This window comes from Somniosus microcephalus, chromosome 6, assembly GCF_052327205.1.
Source record: "Somniosus microcephalus isolate GS21.2 chromosome 6, FLI_Smic_1.0, whole genome shotgun sequence".
Classification (NCBI taxonomy): domain Eukaryota; kingdom Metazoa; phylum Chordata; class Chondrichthyes; order Squaliformes; family Somniosidae; genus Somniosus; species Somniosus microcephalus.
The window spans coordinates 61196530-61216726 of NC_140992.1; the positions used below are offsets into that span (position 1 = coordinate 61196530).

The window sequence follows — 20197 nt, forward strand, 5'->3', positions numbered from 1 at the left end:
AATGGTACCACCCTCAACAACATTGGGAATCACTTTCTAAATTTCTATCATCTATTATTGTCTGGGACTAATTGCAGAAATTAGATTGCACAACTTCAGATCACAATTAAGGTCAGTAGACAAAGTAGATAATGCAAAACCATACTGTGAACCCTCAGCTTTATTTAAATACTAGACATCATGTTAAATTAATCATATGGCATTATGTACCACACAAAACTTAGGACAGAAGAACATAAGAAATAGGTGGAGTAGGCCATTTGGCCCCTCGAGCCTACTCCGCCATTCAATAATATCATGGCTGATCTTCTACCTCATCTCCACTTTCCTGAACTATCCCTTGATTCCCTTAATATCCAAAAATCTATCGATCTCTGTCTTGAATATACTCAACGACTGAGCCTCCACAGCCCTCTGGGGTAGAGAATTCCAAAGATTCACCACCCTCTGAGTGAAGACATTTCTCCTCATCTCAGTCCTAAATGGCCAACCCCTTATTCTGAGACTGTGACCCCTGGTTCTAGACTCCCCAGCCAGGGGAAACATCCTCCCTGCATCTACCCCGTCAAGCCCTGTAAGAATTTTGTATGTTTCAATGAGATCACCTCTCATTCTTCTAAACTCTAGAGAATAGGCCTAGTCTACTCAATCTCTCCTCATAGGACAATTCCCCCATCCCAGGAACCAGTCTGGTGAACCTTCGTTGCACTCCCTCTATGGCAAGTATACACTTCCTTAGGTAAGACGACCAAAACTGTACACAATACTCCAGGTGTGGTCTCACCAGGGCCCTATATAATTGCAGTAAGACGTCTTTACTCTTATGCTCAAATCCTCTTGTAACAAAGGCCAACATACCATTTGCTTTCCTAATTTCTTGCTGTACCTGCATGTTAACTTTCAGTAATTCGTGTACAAGGACACCCAGGTCCCTCTGAACACCAACATTTCCCAATCTCTCACCATTTAAAAAATACTCTGCTTTTCTATTTTTCCTTCCAAAGTGGATAACTTCACATTTCTCCACATTATATTCCATTTGCCACGTACCTAGCCTGTCTATATCCCCTTGAAGCCTCCTTGCATCCTCCTCACTACTTGCATTCTCACCCAGCTTTGTATCATCAGCAAACTTGGATATATTACATTTGGTCCCCTCATCCAAATCATTGAGGTAGATTGTGAATAGCTGAGGCCCAAGCACTGATCCTTACGGTACCCCACTAGTTACAGCCTGCCAACCCGAAAATGACCCGTTTATTCCTATTCTCGGTTTTCTGTCCGTTAACCAATCCTCAATCCATGCTAGTATATTACCCCCAATCCCATGAGCCCTAATTTTGTTAAATAACCTTGTGTGGCACCTTATCGAATGCCTTCTGAACATCCACTGGTTCCCCCTTATCTATTCTGCTAATTACAACCTCAAAAAAATCTAACAGATTTGTCAAACACAATTTCCCTTTCATAAATCCGTGTTGACTCTGCCTAATCCTATTATTTTCTAAGTGCCCTTAGAAGCTGGTTAATGAGCCTGACCCAGACTCCACCAACAGCACTTCAATTGATGTTTAATAACAATTTGATAGGTGATGTGAATAATAATCTCAATTACTAATACAAAAGCAATTTGACAGCTTTAGCACTATAAAAAGAGATCCTGTGATCATATATTTCTATCTGTACGGCTTTGTGTTTCAAAGGGATTTTTGCATGTAGATTTATTTTATAACCAAATCAATCAATTTGATTTAATTTTTTTTACTGAATGTTCAAAATAGTGTGTTCCTATGTTCACGTGAAACTTAGAACAAAAAAATCTTTAACTACTGAGAGATTGAATGATTTGGCATGTGTGCTTTCCACGGAGTGATATAAAGCTAAAGTCTACATTTCAAAAGGTATTTTTCATTTACAGGAGATTGGCATGTTGATGAGTTGCCTTTTTATTAACAATTAAAAAGAGGTGAGAGGCCATCTCTATTTCACAGCTTCTGATTCGCCATTATTGTCGCTGCAGTGTATTCTAATCAATTTTCCAGTAAATTCTGGTGTAGATTTACCACTGGAGCAACATGGTGCACAACAATCTAACCTATACCACCACCAATATTGCCGTTGCAGAAAATTCCTGGCCACCATTCTTATTATATACGTGAATCTCCCACATTGGGAACAGAGTCGGAGAGGTGTTTCTCTTACATGTCTGTCGTATTCATGTTGCTGCTTCTCACTCATCTTCTGTTGGTCTCTGTCATCCTTTACCTTTGCTTCTCTAATTTCAGGCAGTAAGTGGCATCACCTTCCTATTGTTGTTTCCTCTATCATTACTCCTATGCCCTCTGAGTTAGCTCAGTTCTTACCCCTCCTCTAATATCCACTCCATCCCCACTTTCTACCAGATTCCCTATGTGTTGCTCTCTCTCCCCCCCCGCCCCCTTTCTGACTCCTCTGCCAGTGTCACTCCTTCACTTCTATTCCTCCCCATTGCCGCTGTGACACATTCTCTCCCTCTTCTCCACTATTCCAAACATTAAAAGATTAAAAGCCTCTCTGTTTTCCAACTCTATGTAAGGAGACAGGCTTTTATTTATTAAAAGCACTTAAAGTACTTACACTGTAATCTGAACAAAATAAGCACGTTAGAGGACAGAAATGTCTGTTCCTATTAGGAAAATGCAAAGAGGACCCAAAAGACTTCAGGGGTAGTGAGCCGGTGGCCAAAGGACAGAAATCTAAAGCTTCACCCACAGCATGCTGGTTGCTGTTTCGATCAGAAGCAAAACGGAAGGATAGGTGGGCAAGTGACCTAGGGCCAGAAGCCCAAAATGGTGGGAGCGGAAGCACTGGTTGCTGTTGTGACTGGCATGAAACCCAGCAACAGGATAGATGGGGAGCCCAAGATGGCAGGGGCAGAAGTGTCATTTTCTGTTGCCAGATGTGGCACAAAGACCAAAAGCCGGAGGTTCCTTGGAATAGCCTTAAGTATTACACCCAAGGCCAAAGATGGCCAGGGATGGACAATACTCAGTGGTCGGGTGACTTGTTCAGCTGAAGATTGTGGACTCTGCTCACGTAAGTCAGTTTTTGGGGAGGGGGTCATGGGGGAGATATGCTCAACTAAGGTGTGTTGGCTCTAATCAACAAAACAATTGTCATTTTTTGGGGGGGGGGGGGGCAGTGGCGTTGTTTGGTTGAGGGGTATGGGTTCTAGTTAATTAAAAAATGTTCAGTGGGGGCACTATTTTTCTACTCACTGTGGGAGGGGCGTGGGTGTCAAGTATGGGTTGGGGGTTTTTCCATGCTAATGGGGTGAGGGAAGAGAGAAACACTCTGCTAAGTGGAGGGGGGAGGAAATCCAATGTGAAACACAATATTTCTGTTCGAGGGGAGGGTTCAGTGATAGAGAGGGAGGATTGTGTTCTCTCTGCCAAGTGTGAGGGGGAAATTAAATGGAGGGTTGGGCTCTAATCCCAATATTTATGCCCAGTGTGGGGGGACGATGATGAATGCAGATTTGCAGTCTGATCCCGGAATCCTGCTCATGGTTGGGCCAGATTATATGCTCAGTGGAAGGGGCAAGGTCTTGCCACACGTTTTCTGCTCAGTGCAGTGGGAGGGCTATGATTTCCGTTCAGTGGAGGGATGGGGTGGAACCATGATTTTGATTCATGATGCTTCACGGCAGAAGATTGGGAATTCATGCACTGTTTCATGGAAGTACCAAAGGTGGGGGATGGACAAGTTCGCAAACGTAATTCCGAGGGCATGAAGCGGGGAACATTTGGGAGGCTGTGCAGGTGGCTGGTGCACAAGGCGGGGTAGGCAGGGGATAGGGCTTTAAAGCAGGCAGAGGCTGCAGTGCAAGTCGTTAGGGGTGGGAGATTGTGGTATCCATGGTGCTTTTGTTTGTGGGGAGAGGGAAGAGAGAAGAGGAATATAGCAGACCAGGGAGATGGAAGGCTGTACAGGTGATCAGTGAGAGGCCAAAAGAATAATTTCACTTAGAAAATGTTAAACTAACCTGGGTATAAGTATCCACAGCAATGGGCGAGGGGCAAGGTGGGGGGAGGGAGGATGGCCCTGAAGCTCGTTCAATAGTTGTTGTACTTTACGCACCGACATTCTTCCACTTTCCTCATTTTAGAGCTTGCTTCCATTTTCGCTCATTATTCGTTCAGTGCCACAGCTGCGTTTTTAGCCCAAAGTTTTCCAGATTTCAGCATTTCTGAGATTCAAGGCCAATTTTACAAAATTTGCAGATGAACTCGGACAACCCAGGATTTACTTTCGCAACATTCATTTAATTCACATGAACGATATCGAATTTAGACAACATGGGTTGGCTTACAATATTGTGCGTTAACTTTTCCAGGTTTTGGGAGACTGCAAACAAAATTTCATTTTTAGAAAGGAGTAGCTGAGGATTATTGAGGTTTATTTTTTTAATTTATTTTCATGGGATGTGGGCGTCGCTGGCAAGGCCAACTTTTATTGCACATCCCTAATTGCCCTCAAGATGGTGGTGGTGCGCCTCCTTCTTCAACCGCTGCAGACCTTGTGGTGAAGGTACTCCCACAGTGCTGTTAGGGAGTTCCAGGATTTTGAGCCAGCAATGATGAAGGAACGGCGATGTATTTCCAAGACAGGATGGTGTGTGACTTGGAGGGGAACTTCGAGGTGGTCGTGTTCCCATGCGCCTGCTGCCCTTGTCCTTCTAGTGGTAGAGGTCGCGGGTTTGGGAGGGGCTGCTGAAGAAGCCTTGGCGAGTTGCTGTACTGCATCTTGTAGATGGTACACACTGCAGCCACGATACACTGGTGGTGGAGCGAGTGAATGTTTAAGGTGGCGCATGGGGTGCCAATCAAGCGGGCTGCTTTGTCTTGGATAGTGTCGAGCTTCTTGAGTGCTGTTGGAGCTGCACTCATCCAGGCAAGTGGAGAGTATTCCATCACACTCCTGACTTGTGCCTTGTGCCTTGTAGATGGTGGGAAGGCTTTGAGGGAGTCAGGAGGTGAGACACTCGCCACAGAATACCCAGCCTCTGACCTGCTCTTGTAGCCACAGTATGTGGCTGGTCCAGTTAAGTTTATGATCAATGGTGACCCCCAGGATATTGCTGGTGGGGGATTCGGCGATGGTAATGCTGTTGAATGTCAAGGGGCGGTGGTTAGACACTCGCTTGTTGAAGATAGTCATTGCCTGGCACTTGTGTGGCGTGAATGTTACTTGCCACTTATCAGCCCAAGCCTGAATGTCGTCCAGGTCTTGCTGCATGCGGGCATGGACTGCTTCATTACCTGAGGACTTGCGAATGGCACTGAACATTGCAGTCATCAGCGAACATCTCCACTTCTGACCTTATGATAGAGGGAAGGTCATTGATGAAGCAGCTGAAGATGGTTGGGCCTAGGACACTTCCCTGAGGAACTCCTGCAATGATGTCCTGGGGCTGTGATGATTGACCTCCAACTACCAAAGCTATCTTCCTTTGTGCTAGGTATGACTCTAGCCAGTGGAGAGTTTTACCCCAATTCCCACTGACCAGTTTTACTAGGGCTCTTTGATGCCACACTCGGGCAAATGCTGCCTTGATGTCAATGCCGTCACTCTCACCTCACCTTTGGAATTCAGCTCTTTTGTCCATGTTTGGACCAAGGCTGTAATGAGGTCTGGAGCCAAGTGGTCCTGGCGGAACCCAAACTAGTCATCAGTGAGCAGGTAATTGGTGAGTAAGTGCTGCTTGATAGCACTGTTGACGACACGTTCCATCACTTTGCTGGTGATTGAGAGTAAACTGATGGGGCAGTAATTGGCCGGATTGGAGTTGTCCTGCTTTTTGTGAACAGGACATACCTGGGCAGTTTTCCACATTGCCGGGTAGATGCCAGTGTTATAGCTGTACTGGAACAGCTTGGCTAGAGGCGCGGCTAGTTCTGGAGCACAAGTCTTCAGCACGACAGCCAGGATGTTGTCGAGGCCCATAGCCTTTGCTGTATCCAGCGCGCTCAGCCGTTTCTTGATACCATGTGGAGCGAATCAAATTGGCTAAGACTGGCTTCTGTGGTGGTGGGGACTTCGGGAGGAGGCCAATATGGATCATCCATTCGGCACTTCTGGCTGAAGGTGGTTGCAAACGCTTCAGCTTTGTCTTTTGCACCTGCGTGTTGGGCTCCACCATCATTGAGGATGGGGATATTCATGGAGCCTCCTGCTCCCGTTAGTTCTTTAATGGTCCACCACCATTCACGACTGGACGTAGGACTGCAGAGCTTTGATCTGATCCACTGATTGTGGGATCGCTTAGCTCTGTCTATAGCATGCTGCTTTCACTTTAGCATGCATGTAGTCCTGTGTTGCAGCTTCCCCAGGTTGGCACTGCATTTTTAGGTATGCCCGGCACTGCTCCTGACATGCTCTTCTACACTCCTTATTGAACCAGGGTTGGACCCCTGGCTTGATGGTAATGGTAGAGTGAGGGATATGCTGGGCCATGAGGTTACAGATTGTGATGGAATACAATTCTGCTGCTGCTGATGGCCCACAGAATCTCAAGGAGGCCCAGTTTTGAGCTGCTAGATCTGTTCTGAATCTATCCCATTTAGCACAGTGCTAGTGCCACACAACACGATGGAGGGTGTCCTCAGTGTGAAGATGGGACTTCGTCTCCACAATGACTGCGGTGGTCACTGCTACCAATGCTGTCATGGACAGATGCATCTTCGACAGGTAGATTGGTGAGGACGAGGTTCTCTCACCACCTGTCGCAGGCCTAGACTGGCAGCTATGTCCTTCAGGACGCGGCCAGCTTGGTCAGTAGAGGTGTTACCAAGCCACTCTTGGTGATGGATATTGAAGTCCCCCACCTGGAGTACATTCTGTGCCCTTGCTACTCTCACTTCTTCTAAGTGGTGTTCAACATGGAAGAGTACTGATTCATCAGCTGAGGGAGGGTGGTAGCTGGTAATCAGCAAGATGTTTCCTTGCCCATGCTTGACCTGAAGCCATGAGACTTCTTGGAGTACGGAGTCAATTTTGAGGACTCTTAGGGCCACTCCTTCCCGACTGTATACCAGTGTGCCACCAACCCTGATGGGTCTGTCCTGCCGGTGGGACAGGAATTGCCCAGGGATGGTGATGGAGGAGTTTGGATCATTGACTGAAAGGGATCATTCTGTGAGTATGGCTATGTTAGGCTATTGCTTGACTAGTCTGTGGGACAGCTGTGCCAAAAAAGTCCCCAGATGTTGATGAGGAGGACTTTGCAGGGTCGACTGGGCTGGATGTGCCATTGTCGTGTCCGCAGCCGGTGCCGAGGTCGATGCCGGGTGGTCTGTCTGTTTTTATTCTTATTGTTTTTTGTCACGGTTTTTTACAACTGAGTGGCTTGCTAGGCCATTTCAGAGGGCAGTTAAGAGTCAACCACATTGCTGTGGATCTGGAGTCACGTATAGGCCAGACCAGGTAAGAACGGCAGATTTCCTAAAGGACATTAGTGAACCAGATGGGTTTTTACGACTATCCAATAGTTTCATGGTCACCATTACTGATACTAGCTTTTTGTTCCAGCTAGTATCAGTTGCCGTAGTGGGATTTGAGCTCACGTCTCTGGATCATTAGTCCAAGCCTCTTGATTACTAGTCCAGTAACATAACCACTATGCTACCGTTTGGGGCTGTTACATAACATTAAGTGCTGCCCCACTGTAATCAAATAGTCACGTAACATTATGTTCACAACAGCACCAACAGGTGTGGTCTCTTAGGAATTGTGAAACCACACACCGTTTTAAAAATATAAAATACAGATATTTTCCCCTTTCCTTCTTCCTCTCCTGAAGTGCAGGGAATGTTTTATGGTTCCACGGATGCTGAGAAAAAATCCAATAACTTTCCCAAGTGGTCAACCTTTATATGTAAGCCTAACCAGCAGGTCGGCTGGCCATTTGACTGTGGAGAGCCTGCATAACAATCAAATCCAAACATCTCTATTTGAACATACATGTACTTCCGGCAGGGATCACTGGATAGCAAGCAGTAGAAGGAATGCTGCCTGATTTCCTACCCAACATAAGGACATGGAGGCCATTGGAAAGCCCCACTGATGCTGAATGTAAAATCATCTAATTCAACATGGGCCCTGATCAATCCAGAGCTCTTCCTGGTCTACTCGGCTAAATATCACATCTGCTCCCATTTACCCACCGAGCCATCTATCTAAAACATAAATGTTTACAGATGAATAAGAACTACTCCTTTAACTCAATTGCCATTTTTCACTGGCATAAGAAAGACTTTGTTTTTCAGGATTACTGAACATTTAGCAGTTTATGCACATGCGCAATCTCAGATTACACATTGACAAAAGGATTGGCACCAATTGTGTTAAATAATTTGCCATGAAAATATGATGGGAGTTCAGACTTACAGTTGCTTTCAATGCATTGATGGCCTGGCTCCTGGGAAATCCCATTGATGTAATGATGGCAACAATCTCTTCAGGTGGCTGGTTTTGCATTGAAGAGGCCCCTCCTGCTAGGCCAACCTCATTATGGCCAACCTCATATCCTGATAGTGACAGTGGTTCAGCAAAATCTAGTGGGAAGAGGGAAGTTTCATTGGAAATTTGAAACATAAACAAACATGTTCATTGATTAAGGCACCTATCCTCACCAGTGAGATCTAGCATTTCAGTAGTGCACAGTCCATCTGCCAAGCTAATGATAGCATCGCAACAAGTGCAAACCACTGAGCCAGCCTCTGTAACTGCATCCCCTCAAAGGATGGTGTTTTGATCCTCATGTTACACATTAATGTTATTATATTTTTTTTAAATCCTTTCACAAACTATACAATTGTAATTTAAAATATGGAGCCAGGTCCGAAACGTATGAACTCCTGGAGGAGTAGTAATCAACTACTTAACATAGCTGTGGGCAGCAACTTTTTCCTACAACCAGCAAAACAGATACTGAAAAGCTGCAGATTCTTAAGTTAACACTGCCTCATTCAGAGGGGACATCTACATATTTCTGAACAGCCAGTTTTATTTTTATTTTTGGTAGCGGTGAATACTGCCTGAATAAACTGGTTCATCAGTAATACGAAGCATCTCATTGAAAAGTGTACATTGAATTTACTGTTATATGTTTCGTCAGAAAACCATGAAGAATTTACGCTCACATATGGGCTATCTGACCTCTAAGCTTACCAGGTTCTTCCATGTGCGCTATGATCCAGTTAAAGGCCAACTCGGCCCCCAAGTTTCCTGTGTAGTATACGGCTTTCCGACATGCCTCCAGGGGAAAACCCATCTCGGCCAGCTGCATCACTGCAGATTCATCAATTTCAGGAGCTGCAGAAAAAGGGACAAAAATGGGAAATGACTATAATGGTGAACTCGGTGTTTTCAGAGAGTGCACACTGTATCAATATAGCAAATGACAGAAAGGCCAAATGTCTGCATATTCAACTAAGAATCTCTCCACACACCATTAGTGATTGAAGTATATTGATCGCGAGATCTGTGCTGATTATTTGTACAGTATGAGAATTTATAAATGGGGTAATGACTGCAATTATGATCAAATAATATACAAATTATACCTGGACTAGAATTACATTTACAGGAAAAATGGTTGGGTTATACACATTCCTTTATATTATTGTATGGAAAGGGTTAATCAAACTGGCAGCAGAGTTTTTTGCAAACTGACTTGAAATACTGTAATAGTATGCTTTTAAGTTTCAAGGCATAAATCATGCAGCATATTTCATGAGGGCAATCTTTGTGAAATTGCAATGATAGGGTTACAGTGGAGAACAGTCATTTAATAGGCTAAAATAAAATCATAAGTACATTTTCTAAAATAGGAGAGTGAAACTGATACATACACTCCATGAAATGGTTCAGCAGATGGCCTGAAAGATAAAGACAAATCATTATTTTACCTCCTTTTTCCTATCAGTTTTAATCTCCTCCCTTCCAAAGCCCCTGAAGACACCGACTGATTTTTGGGTCCACAGGCACCAGGCATTCTGCAACACCTCACACAAGTGGCCATTTCTTTATGTACGAACCCAGAAAAGGTCAGCAGGCTAGCTGACCACATTTTGTATCACAGTTCAACCTAATCCTGTCCTAACACAACGCCCCCACAAGCATACTTTTGGAAGAACCCGTTCCATAACATCAGGAGCAACAAACACTGCCGAACTTCACTAACCTGTTGGAGCTCTGGTCCCCATTATTGCCCAACTGAGATTAGGTAACTCAGCACACACTAGTGAATGAATCTAGGACATTCCTGGCCTGTATAAGTCAGCATTATACTAGATGGAACAGTTAGTCACTGAATCAAGAGGGAGCTCTTGAAAACATTTTTATTAAGAAAATATGCAATCTCGTATAAACCCAGGATAGCTAAATTATTCCCAGCACAACTTGCATTTATAGATGCCTTTAATATAGAAAATGTCCAAAGCTGCTTCAGAAAGGAGAAACAGATGTTGGAACAGTAGAAAAGTTAGGAGAGATAGCCAAAAACATGGTTCAAAGCATAGGATTTCAGGAGACTTTTGAATGAAGAGAAGTAGCTAAGTGGAGGGATTTAGGGAGAGAGTTCCAGGGATTAAGACCAAGATGGCAGAAGGCCTTGCCACCAATGATGGAAAAAAGGGTGCACAGGAGGCCAGAGAGGGACTGATGGGCAGCGGCTGGGGCAGTAGGCTAGAGGAGGTTGGAAGAGTACTCCCACAGTGCTGTTAGGGAGGGAGTTCCAGGATTTTGACCAAGCGACGATGAAGGAACAGCGATATACATCCAAGTCAGGATGGTGTGTGACTTGGAGGTGGTGGTGTTCCCAGGCGCCTGCTGCCCTTGTCCTTCTAGGTGGTAGAGGTCACAGGTTTGGGAGGTGCTGCCGAAGAAGCCTTGGCGAGTTGCTGCAGTGCATCTTGTAGATGGTGCAGCCATGGTACGCCGATGGTGGAAGGAGTGAATGTTTAAGGTGGTAGATGGATGCTAATCAAGCGAGCTGCTTTGTCCTGGAGAGTGTTGAGCTTCTTGAGTATTGTTGGAGCTGCACTCATCCAGGCAAGTGGAGAGTATTCCATCACACTCCTGACTTGTGCCTTGTAGATGGTGGAAAGGCTTTGGGGAATCAGGAGGTGAGACACTCGTCGCAGAATACCCAGCCTCTGACCTGTTCTGATTGCCACCGTATTTATGTGGCTGCCACCGTATTTATGTGGCTGGTCCAGTTAAGTTTCTGGTCAATGGTGACCCCCCAGGATATTGATGGTGGGACATTCGGCGATGGAAATGCCATTGAATGTCAAGGGGCAGTGGTTAGACAGTTGCTTGTTGGAGATAGTCATTGCCTGGCACTTGTGTGGCGCGAATGTTACTTGCCACTTATCAGCCCAAGCTTGAATGTCGTCCAGGTCTTGCTCCATGCGGGCATGGACTGCTTCATTATCTGAGGAGTTGCAACTGGCACTGAACACTGTGCAGTCATCAGCAAACATCCCTACTTCTGACCTTATGATGGAGGGAAGGTCATTGATGAAGCAGCTGAAGATGGTTGGGCCTAGGACACTGCCCTGAGGAACTCCTGCAGCGATGTCCTGGGGCTGTGATGATTGACCTTCAACCAGCACAAGCATCTTCCTTTGTGCTAGGTATGGCTCCAGCCAATGGAGAGTTTCCCCGGATTCCCATTGACTTCAGTTTTACTAGGGCTCCTTGATGCCACACTCGGGCAAATGCTGCCTTGATGTCAAGGGCAGTCACTCTCATCTCACCTTTGGAATTCAGCTCTTTTGTCCATGTTTGGACCAATGCTGTAATGAGATCTGGAGCCGAGTGGTCTTGGCAGAACCCAAACTGGGCCTCAGTGAGCAGGTTATTGGTGAGTAAGTGCCGCTTGATAGCACCGTCGACGACACCTTCCATCACTTTGCTGATGATTGAGAGTAGACTGATGAGGCGGTAATTGGCCGGATTGGATTTGTCCTGCTTTTTGTGGACAGGACATACCTGGGCAATTTTCCACATTGTCGGATAGATGCCAGTGTTATAGCTATACTGGAACAGCTTGCCTAGAGGCGTGGCTAGTTCTGGAGCACAAGTCTTCAGCACGACAGCCGGGATGTTGTCGGGGCCCACAACCTTTGCTGTATCCAGTGCGCTCTGCTGTTTCTTGATATCACATGGAGTGAATCGAATTGGCTGAAGACTGGCTTCTGTGGTGGTGGGAACCTCAGGAGGAGGCCGATATGGATCATCCACTCGGCACTTCTGGCTGAAGATGGTTGCAAACGCTTCAGATTTGTCTTTTGTACTCATGTGCTGGGCTCCACCATCATTGAGGATGGGGATGTTCATGGAGCCTCCTCCTCCCGTTAATTGTTTAATGGTCCACCACCATTCACAACTGGATGTGGCAGGACTGCAGAGCTTTGATCTGATCCGCTGATAGTGGGATCGCTTAGCTCTGTCTAGAGCATGCTGCTTCTGCTTTTTAGCATGCATGTAGTCCTGTGTTGCAGCTTCCCCAGGTTGGCACTGCATTTTTAGGTACGCCTGGTGCTGTTCCTGTCATGCTCTTCTACACACCTTATTGAACCAGGGTTGGTCCCCTGGCTTGATGGTAAAGGTAGAGTGAGGCATATGCCAGGCAATGAGGTTACAGATTGTGATGGAATACAATTCTGTTGCTGCTGATGGCCCACAGCGCCTCATGGTTGGCCAGTTTTGAGCTGCTAGATCTGTTCAGAATCTATCCCATTTAACACGGTGGTAGTGCCACACAACACGATGGAGAGTGTCCTCAGTGTGAAGATGAGACTTCATCTCCACAATGACTGTGTGGTTGTCACTGCTACCAATGCTGTCATGGACAGATGCATCTGCGACAGGTAGATTGGCACTCCCTCAGTACTGCATTGGCATGTCAGCTTAGATTTTGTGTTCAAGTTCCTGGAGTGGGACTTGAACCCACAACCTTCTGACTCGGGCGAGAGTGCTACCGACTGAGCCATGGCTGACATTTTCAGTCATTTGTTGCTAAATCAGGTAGATTGGTGAGGACGAGGTCAAGTAGGTTTTTCCCTCGTATGGGTTCTCTCATCAGACACATCTCCTGAATTCTCTCCTACACTTGATCAAGCCTCACCCCAACTATGAAGCATCTTGGGATGTTTTATTATGTGAAAGTTGCTATATAAATGCAAGTTTTTATCTTTTGGTACTAAATATCAAGAGGTAGAATTTCCACTAGGTCGCGTTGATTTTATCGGTATAATTCACCTGAAATCGGCGTAACCCTTGCAAAAGATCACTGAATTTTAAGCGCAAATTACATTCAGTGCCAATCGAGCTTCCACGATCTTTGCGTTAGTTCAAAAAACATCGTGCTAGAAACCGGCCCCGCCCACAAAATTGGCCACATCCCCAGGGTGAATTATTCGCCATTGGGAATTTCCACACATTGCGCCTGTTTGCCGGCCTTCGAGGAGGCTCCAAAAATTAAACTGGTTCTTTTGGGCGCAAGAATACTGTAATAGGTTATGCTTTAAAAGCTTTTGAATGTATTTTTTGTAATTTACTAAGAAAGTGACTACCCCAATACAACTAGCAAATGGTTCTTTTATTTTTTTTAAGTCACCCCATTTAAAATCGGGTTACTCATTGGTGGCGGATTGACACCAATGTTCCCCCTAAGGTGTGCGGGCACGCATCCATGCACCAACCGGGAGTTCCCGCGCAGGCCGCTCACCAGCTGCTGCAGGCAGCAAATTTAAAGGGACCGCGAGAGAATATTGATTGACAAGGTGATTAAAATGGCTTATTTAAGAACACAAGAACATAAGAAATAGAAGTCAGAGCAGGGATAGGCCGTACAGCCCCTAGAGCCTGCTCCAACATTCAATAAGATCACGGCTGATCATCTACCTCAACTCCACTTTCCTGCCATATTCCTTAATTCCTTTAGTGTCAAAAAATCTATCAATCTCCGTCTTGAATATACTTAACGACTGAGCATCCACACCCCTCTGGGGTAGAGAATTCCAAAGATTCACAATCCTCCGAGTGATGAAATTTCTCCTCATCTCAAATGGCTGACCCCTTAGCCTGAGAAAATGACCTAATTCTAGACTCTCCAGCCAGGGGAAACAGCCTTTCAGCATCTACCCTCTAAGAATTCTATACGTTTCAACGAGATCACCTCATTCTTCTAAACTCCAGGGAATATAAACCCATTTTCAGCTGTATTAATCAAACTGCACCAAATTACCACTTTTAAGTATATCAAGGAATACTTTTAAAGCAAAAAATGTTTTGAATTACATTTTAATACGCTGTCTGATTGCACTGGTTTATGCCAGATTTTGCATTTGCAATATGCAAATGGTTTGAGCGGAAACTCAAGAAAAAAAAACACTTCTCAAAACAGGCGCAATTTTGGGCGCAATTTGCGCCCGGATCGCCAATTGTGCCCAAAGCGGGAACTCTACCCCAACTGTTACACAAACTCGGTTCTCTAAGAATTGGTGAATTTTTCAGACAGGGAGCCAGGACTCCAGCAGGTGAGTAGGTGAGGAAAGCTATAGCACCAGGATTCAGGCTGCAAACAACTCCAAGCTTCTATTAAAAGATGCTTTTGTAAGAAATCGTGGATTGAAAGAAATAATAGTCTGTTACAGGTTCCCTAGATCAGTAGTTTGCCTAAGTTGATGACACAGAAGGATTCCAGTCATGTCAGAAAAGGAGTTGTACAGAGAGCTGAATTATGAGGTCAGAACATTTGAGTGGCCATAGCTAGGCCTGATAAGGGATGCAGCAAGGAGCTGTAGGATAAACAAGCTGTCTATGAAAGGGCAACAAGACCTTTAGAACAAAGATAAAGGAGGAAAATGACCTCATGAGGCTGGCAGGGGACAATGGGATGGGTAAAAATGATTGACACCAGGTATCCACCAATCCATCGAAATAAGGTATAAAAATAGGCAACCGAGAGAGGTAAACAGGCAGTTAGGGGTGAAGGCTTCCCTGAGGTGGCTACGGCCTAATACCTTGGTCAAGTTTAGCCTCTGAGGTGGATCAATGCTGGCTGATGGCTTAACACCTCCAACAGCTCGAGGGACGACCCAATGGAAGTGACCACTGCCGCAGACTGCAGGAATCCACCCAGTCCGGGACCACCGTACTGCCACACCATCTGTCCGGTCGTTTCATTCCGTTCCAGGGCCGTAGATCGCCCTCATCTGTCACGGGTTGTATGTCTACTGTATCTATTTCAATCGCATGCAGTAGTATCTGATTATGATTAAATTGTAGCTCTCTAATATAAAGCCTAAGACCCTTTCGGTAATCTGTGTGTGACCTGTGATCCAAATCTTACACTTTGTAAATACAAAGCAATGAGCAGTACTGTATTAGTGATCACAGAAACCAAATTCCATTGTAATTAAAATATCTGCCATCTCTTGATATCAGGCTTATTCCTTAGCTCTAAGCAAACTGTTGCTACTGCAAAAATCTTGGAAAAAATAAACTGAGAAGTGTCTGTAGAATGAGTTTTAATACCGGTTATAATAGATTTCCTTAATATCAGTATCAGCTTTCTTAGCTCTAAACGAACAAGAACATATTGGCCCAGAAATTCGGGTCGGGGGCTTCCTGTGGGTGCAAGCCTCCGACCTGCACTTACCTAGTGCGCCGGCCGTTGAGCTGTGGGCCCGCGTGGGATTCCGATCCTGGGCCTCCTCCAACTGCCAGCGCGCAGTGCTTGCGTATCCCAGGGGCGCAGTTAGTGCGATGTGTCCCCTGGGATCACGTGGGCCATGGAGAGCCAATGGTAGCAGGGAATGCTTCATTCATAAGTTTGACAGGAAGAGCTGTCAAACCTATAAATACTATGGCCTAGAAATTGGGTTGGGGCGCCAAAGTGGCGCAAAAGTCGCCTGAGCGCAGGATTTAGCGCAGCGATCGGAGTAATTCCGATCGGCAGAAATTCAGTTTCAGTGCCGCTCGAGGGACACGGGGCGAGGCTCAAGGCGCTCCACGTCCCTCTTAGGGCGCTAAAACTGATTATCGCAGCGCAACGTGCCGCAGCGCCACACGCTGCGGCACGGCATGCTGCGGTACTGCAGGCCTTCCTCCCACTGTTAAGGGGGAGGTGCCTGCAACAGCGCGATCCCCGATCGCGAGTGCCGGCAAATGAGCCCGGCACCAAGGAGAAGTGCCGGGCTCTCAGGAAACAGCCGGCAATGCCGCGGGGGGGGTGCGGGGGGGTTAGGGGGCCGGGGACGGAGGTGCTGGCAGGCGGCCGCCGAAAAAACGGCCGCCCCGCACCTCCACCTTAACTTGCGCCGCTGCCGGCACAGTAAGGCCCCGTGAACCAGGCGCGGGTAGCGAGCGGCGCAACTGCGGCGTTCGCTACCAAATATCGCGAACGGGGCACGAATGGGGCGCTGCACACACCGATGACGTCATCGGTGGCGGCGCAGCGCAAAAGCCTAACGCCACCATTAGCGCCCCTACTGAATATCGCCGGAGACGCAGCCAGTGGCGCTACAGCCACTGACTGCCTCTTTAGGTGCTAACAGGTGGCGCTACTCACCCAATTTCTCCCCCTATAAGCCCCAAAACATCACTAAAACTTCAAATAATTTTTTTTTTTTTTTAAATCACATTTTAAAAATAACTATAAATTACATGAAATAACTATTTTAAACAATAATTTAAATTTTTGAAAAAATTAATTACATTTTCTAACGGGGCTAAAAATAAACTTACCTTTCTTTAAAGTATTTAAAAATAATAAACCTGTGGAAAAAATGTTTTAATTTTAATTAATTCACCACTTACCTTGTTAAAAGCAGGCCTTGCGCCTGCTTTTTAAAAGTGTAACTGCTGGAGACTTACCCTCCTGGAGAAAGCTGCAAAAAAAAGATAAGTTCAATGCGCATGCGCTGCCTCTCCGGCGCACGCGTTCGACCACTGAACCCCTTCTTTCAGGGGAACAGAAGTGCCGGTTTCCCACGCATGCGCAGTGCATGCACGAAACCGGCACTTTCGCTGGGCCTACGCGCGAGTAACCCGTGCGTACTCACGCGTTGGGACCCGAATTTCTGGGCCTATTATCTAGTTCCACATCTGGTTTTGTATTTTCTGTTGGCCCTTCTGTATTCTTTATGAGACTCATCTTAAAAAGCAGAACTCAAATCCATGGGAAAGGTTTCATGGTACCTTCAGTTTTCATCTATTTCCTAACATGCAGTTCCAAAAATAGTTTTGTCTTATAAAACCCAAAGCCTGTAAAAGCTGCCCTTGGGATTAAAGGATTTATTGCAGTTTTTAATGAGGTGAAATCGAGTTCAAACCTCTACCATCAAGACTCTTCTATATCATTTCTAAGAGTAAACAAAAAGATTATCAATTTGTAATCATCAGTGTTGTGTTTTGTCCAGTATAATATTAATCCTTGCTGCAAGAATGCATACAAATCTCTTTCACAAAAAAGTAAATACATCATAGAAAAGGAGGAAACATTTGCCATTAGAAGGATAAAACAGGAGGATATGTTATTATAGAATGAGTTACCTTTGGGTCGATCAGGGATGATGACAGGTGGGGAAATATCAGGAAGTTCCTCCTCTCCAGACTGTAAGCCTGTTGCTCTTAGGTGGGAGATGTCTAGGAGATCTGGCATATCTATGGAGACATCTGAAGCACAATGCAGAGAGCTACTATAGATATGCCATATGCGACAAGTGATTTGAAAGAACCAAGTCATTTTTTCAAGTTCAAGGAAACTGAATGGTAACAACTAACAACAATTTGTGGTTACGCTTTTAGTTAAAACTAGAATGGCCCTGAAATTGCGGTCGGAAGCATACCTCCGAAGTACGCCTCCGACCCGCGAAACATTTCCGAACTTACCTCCAGGCTCCTAGGCTGCGGAGAGTTCGGGCCTCCAGGCGTGTGCCTGCATAAAGGCCCACACATCCCAGGGACGCAGGCGGTTCAGAAGTGTCCCTGGGATCACATGGGTCACATCCTCCAATCACAAAGGAGGATTCCATTGCAGTCATTTCCGAATGGAATCCCCTAATGACATGCACTGGAATCCCCAAATAATTAAATAATTTTCACAATTCTAATAAATATAAAAATTCTGATTTTCAAATGTCATTAAAAGTCCCTTCATTACACCAAATACAATAAAAATTTAATTTTGAAAAATAATTTTAAACATTTTAATCCGGGCCAATATTTGCATAAAATTAATTTTAATTGTTTGTGCATCATTTTTTATTTTTAAATGTTTAATTAAGATTTATAACAACCCTTATGCTGATTAAAACAGGCCCTACACCTGCTTTTACCAGCCATAAGAGTTTCGTGGGCAATTGCTGGGCAGTTGTTGGGCAAATAGCCCAACTCTGCCCCAGCAAAACTTTACTTTCAGTTCGTATGATCTGTCAAGTCACTTTGGCAGATCGCAAGTTCCGGATTTTCGTGCATGCGCATGCGGAAACCCAGAAGTTGTGGGACCTTTCAGAAGGATCAGAAGACACCGTAATTTCAGGGCCAATATTTCATTTTTTTTCCTTAACCGTATTCTGGTTGTATCACATGCGGGACAGTGCGGTCACAAGTGGTTACTGCTGTTGTTCTAAATAGATGTTAAAAGGACTATTTTCCTGATTCTTTATATAATTTGGTATGCGTTTATATATGGGTGCCAGAGTTAGCTAATACATTTATATGAATGAATGTGATCACAAGTCACGGCAAGAACTTGAAGTCCACAATCTTAACTTACTGTGCTTCAAGATTAGGTTGTCTGATCTCAAATAGTCTATGTATTTCAGATATGTTGAAGTCAAAAACTTTCTGGTTTTTGCAGATAAAATTATTTACAGTCTCTGAAAACTTGCATTCTGACCCTGAATGCGGGTCAAAAATGAATTGGTGAAAGCAGTTGCCGGCAGTACATGTTTTATCAAGTCAAAAATAAAAGGATGTTTGTAATCAGAAAAAATTGGGTTTAATCAGCAGAACAATTTTGGAAGGGTGATTAAAGTACTTTAAATAAACAACAAACTCTCTAACAAGCTATAGAATTAAATTCTAGTTAATATTAGTTTACGTGCATCATTAGCTACTTCCTCAGCATCTCCACCCCAAGGAACTTTATTCAGCCATCTGTATGTGACATAGGCATGAAACATTGATGTTTCCCATTAGTGAAAGAGAAGTTGTAGTGTGCCAAGTTTGACATTTGTGGTTTTACTGGGTTTAACCACAATTTTTTGTCATTCTTTTTTTTCTAAATCCATTTTCGGGATGTGGGCATCGCTGGCAAGCCTGGCATTTATTGCCTGTCACTATTTGCCCTGGCTTGCTAGGCCGCTTCAGAGGACAGTTAAAAGTCAACAACGTTGGTGTGGGACTAGAGTCACATATAGGGCAGACTGGGTAAGGAGGTCAGGTTTCCTTCCTTAAAAGGACGTTAGTGAACCAGGTTTTACAACATTAGAGCGCTTCAGTGTCACTTTTAATGATACCAGCTTTTCATACCAGGTTTTTCTGAACTGATTTCAAATTCTCAAACTGCCATAGCGGGCTTTGAACTCACGTTCTCTGGATTATTAGCCCAGGCCTCTGGATTACTAGTCCAGTAACATACCACTACACTGCCGTACCTGTCTTTTGGGGTAGGAAGGGACTGTCCCAAATTCATATTAACAAAAGAAGATAACAAGTACAACTAAAATTAAATCAAAATAGGGAAATCAGGATAAATAATACAAAAGATGTTCAGTCGTGGAAGATGTTCACTGAGCCCACAGACATCAGAGAGCAGAAATTCCACTGGCATACTCCTGTCCTGAATTCCAGGAATGGGGTCATTTAACTATTTGGCACAGGCACCTCAGCCGAAGACTGATCAGGCAGAAGAATAAAGGCAATTAGAAATGCTTCAGTGCGACTTCCTCGATAGGGAGTCCACATTTCTAATTGATCCTTCTGGATCAATTCCCATTTGAAACTGACAATGCGGGACCCATAACTGGTATATAGCCAGTTGTGTGACGTGTACAGAGCCAGTTGTGTGAGGTGTACATAGCCAGTTGTGTGAGGTGTACATAGCCAGTTGTGTGAGGTAGCCAACTGCAGCTGC

The 20197-nt window shown here is 45.0% G+C and overlaps 1 protein-coding gene across 2 annotated transcripts in view; it reads right to left on the bottom strand.

The window, feature by feature from the left end:
* Nucleotides 1-20197, bottom strand: part of usp13 (ubiquitin specific peptidase 13) — a 110357-nt gene that overhangs the window by 13450 nt on the left and 76710 nt on the right. For both annotated transcript variants that reach the window (XM_085990262.1, XM_085990263.1), the window contains exons 15-18: nt 17611-17733; nt 9894-9920; nt 9211-9354; nt 8428-8594 (exon numbers count right to left, since the gene is read on the bottom strand). In XM_085990262.1, coding sequence (XP_085846388.1) covers nt 8428-8594; nt 9211-9354; nt 9894-9920; nt 17611-17733 — 461 coding nt within the window. The remainder of the gene's footprint in view (nt 1-8427; nt 8595-9210; nt 9355-9893; nt 9921-17610; nt 17734-20197) is intronic.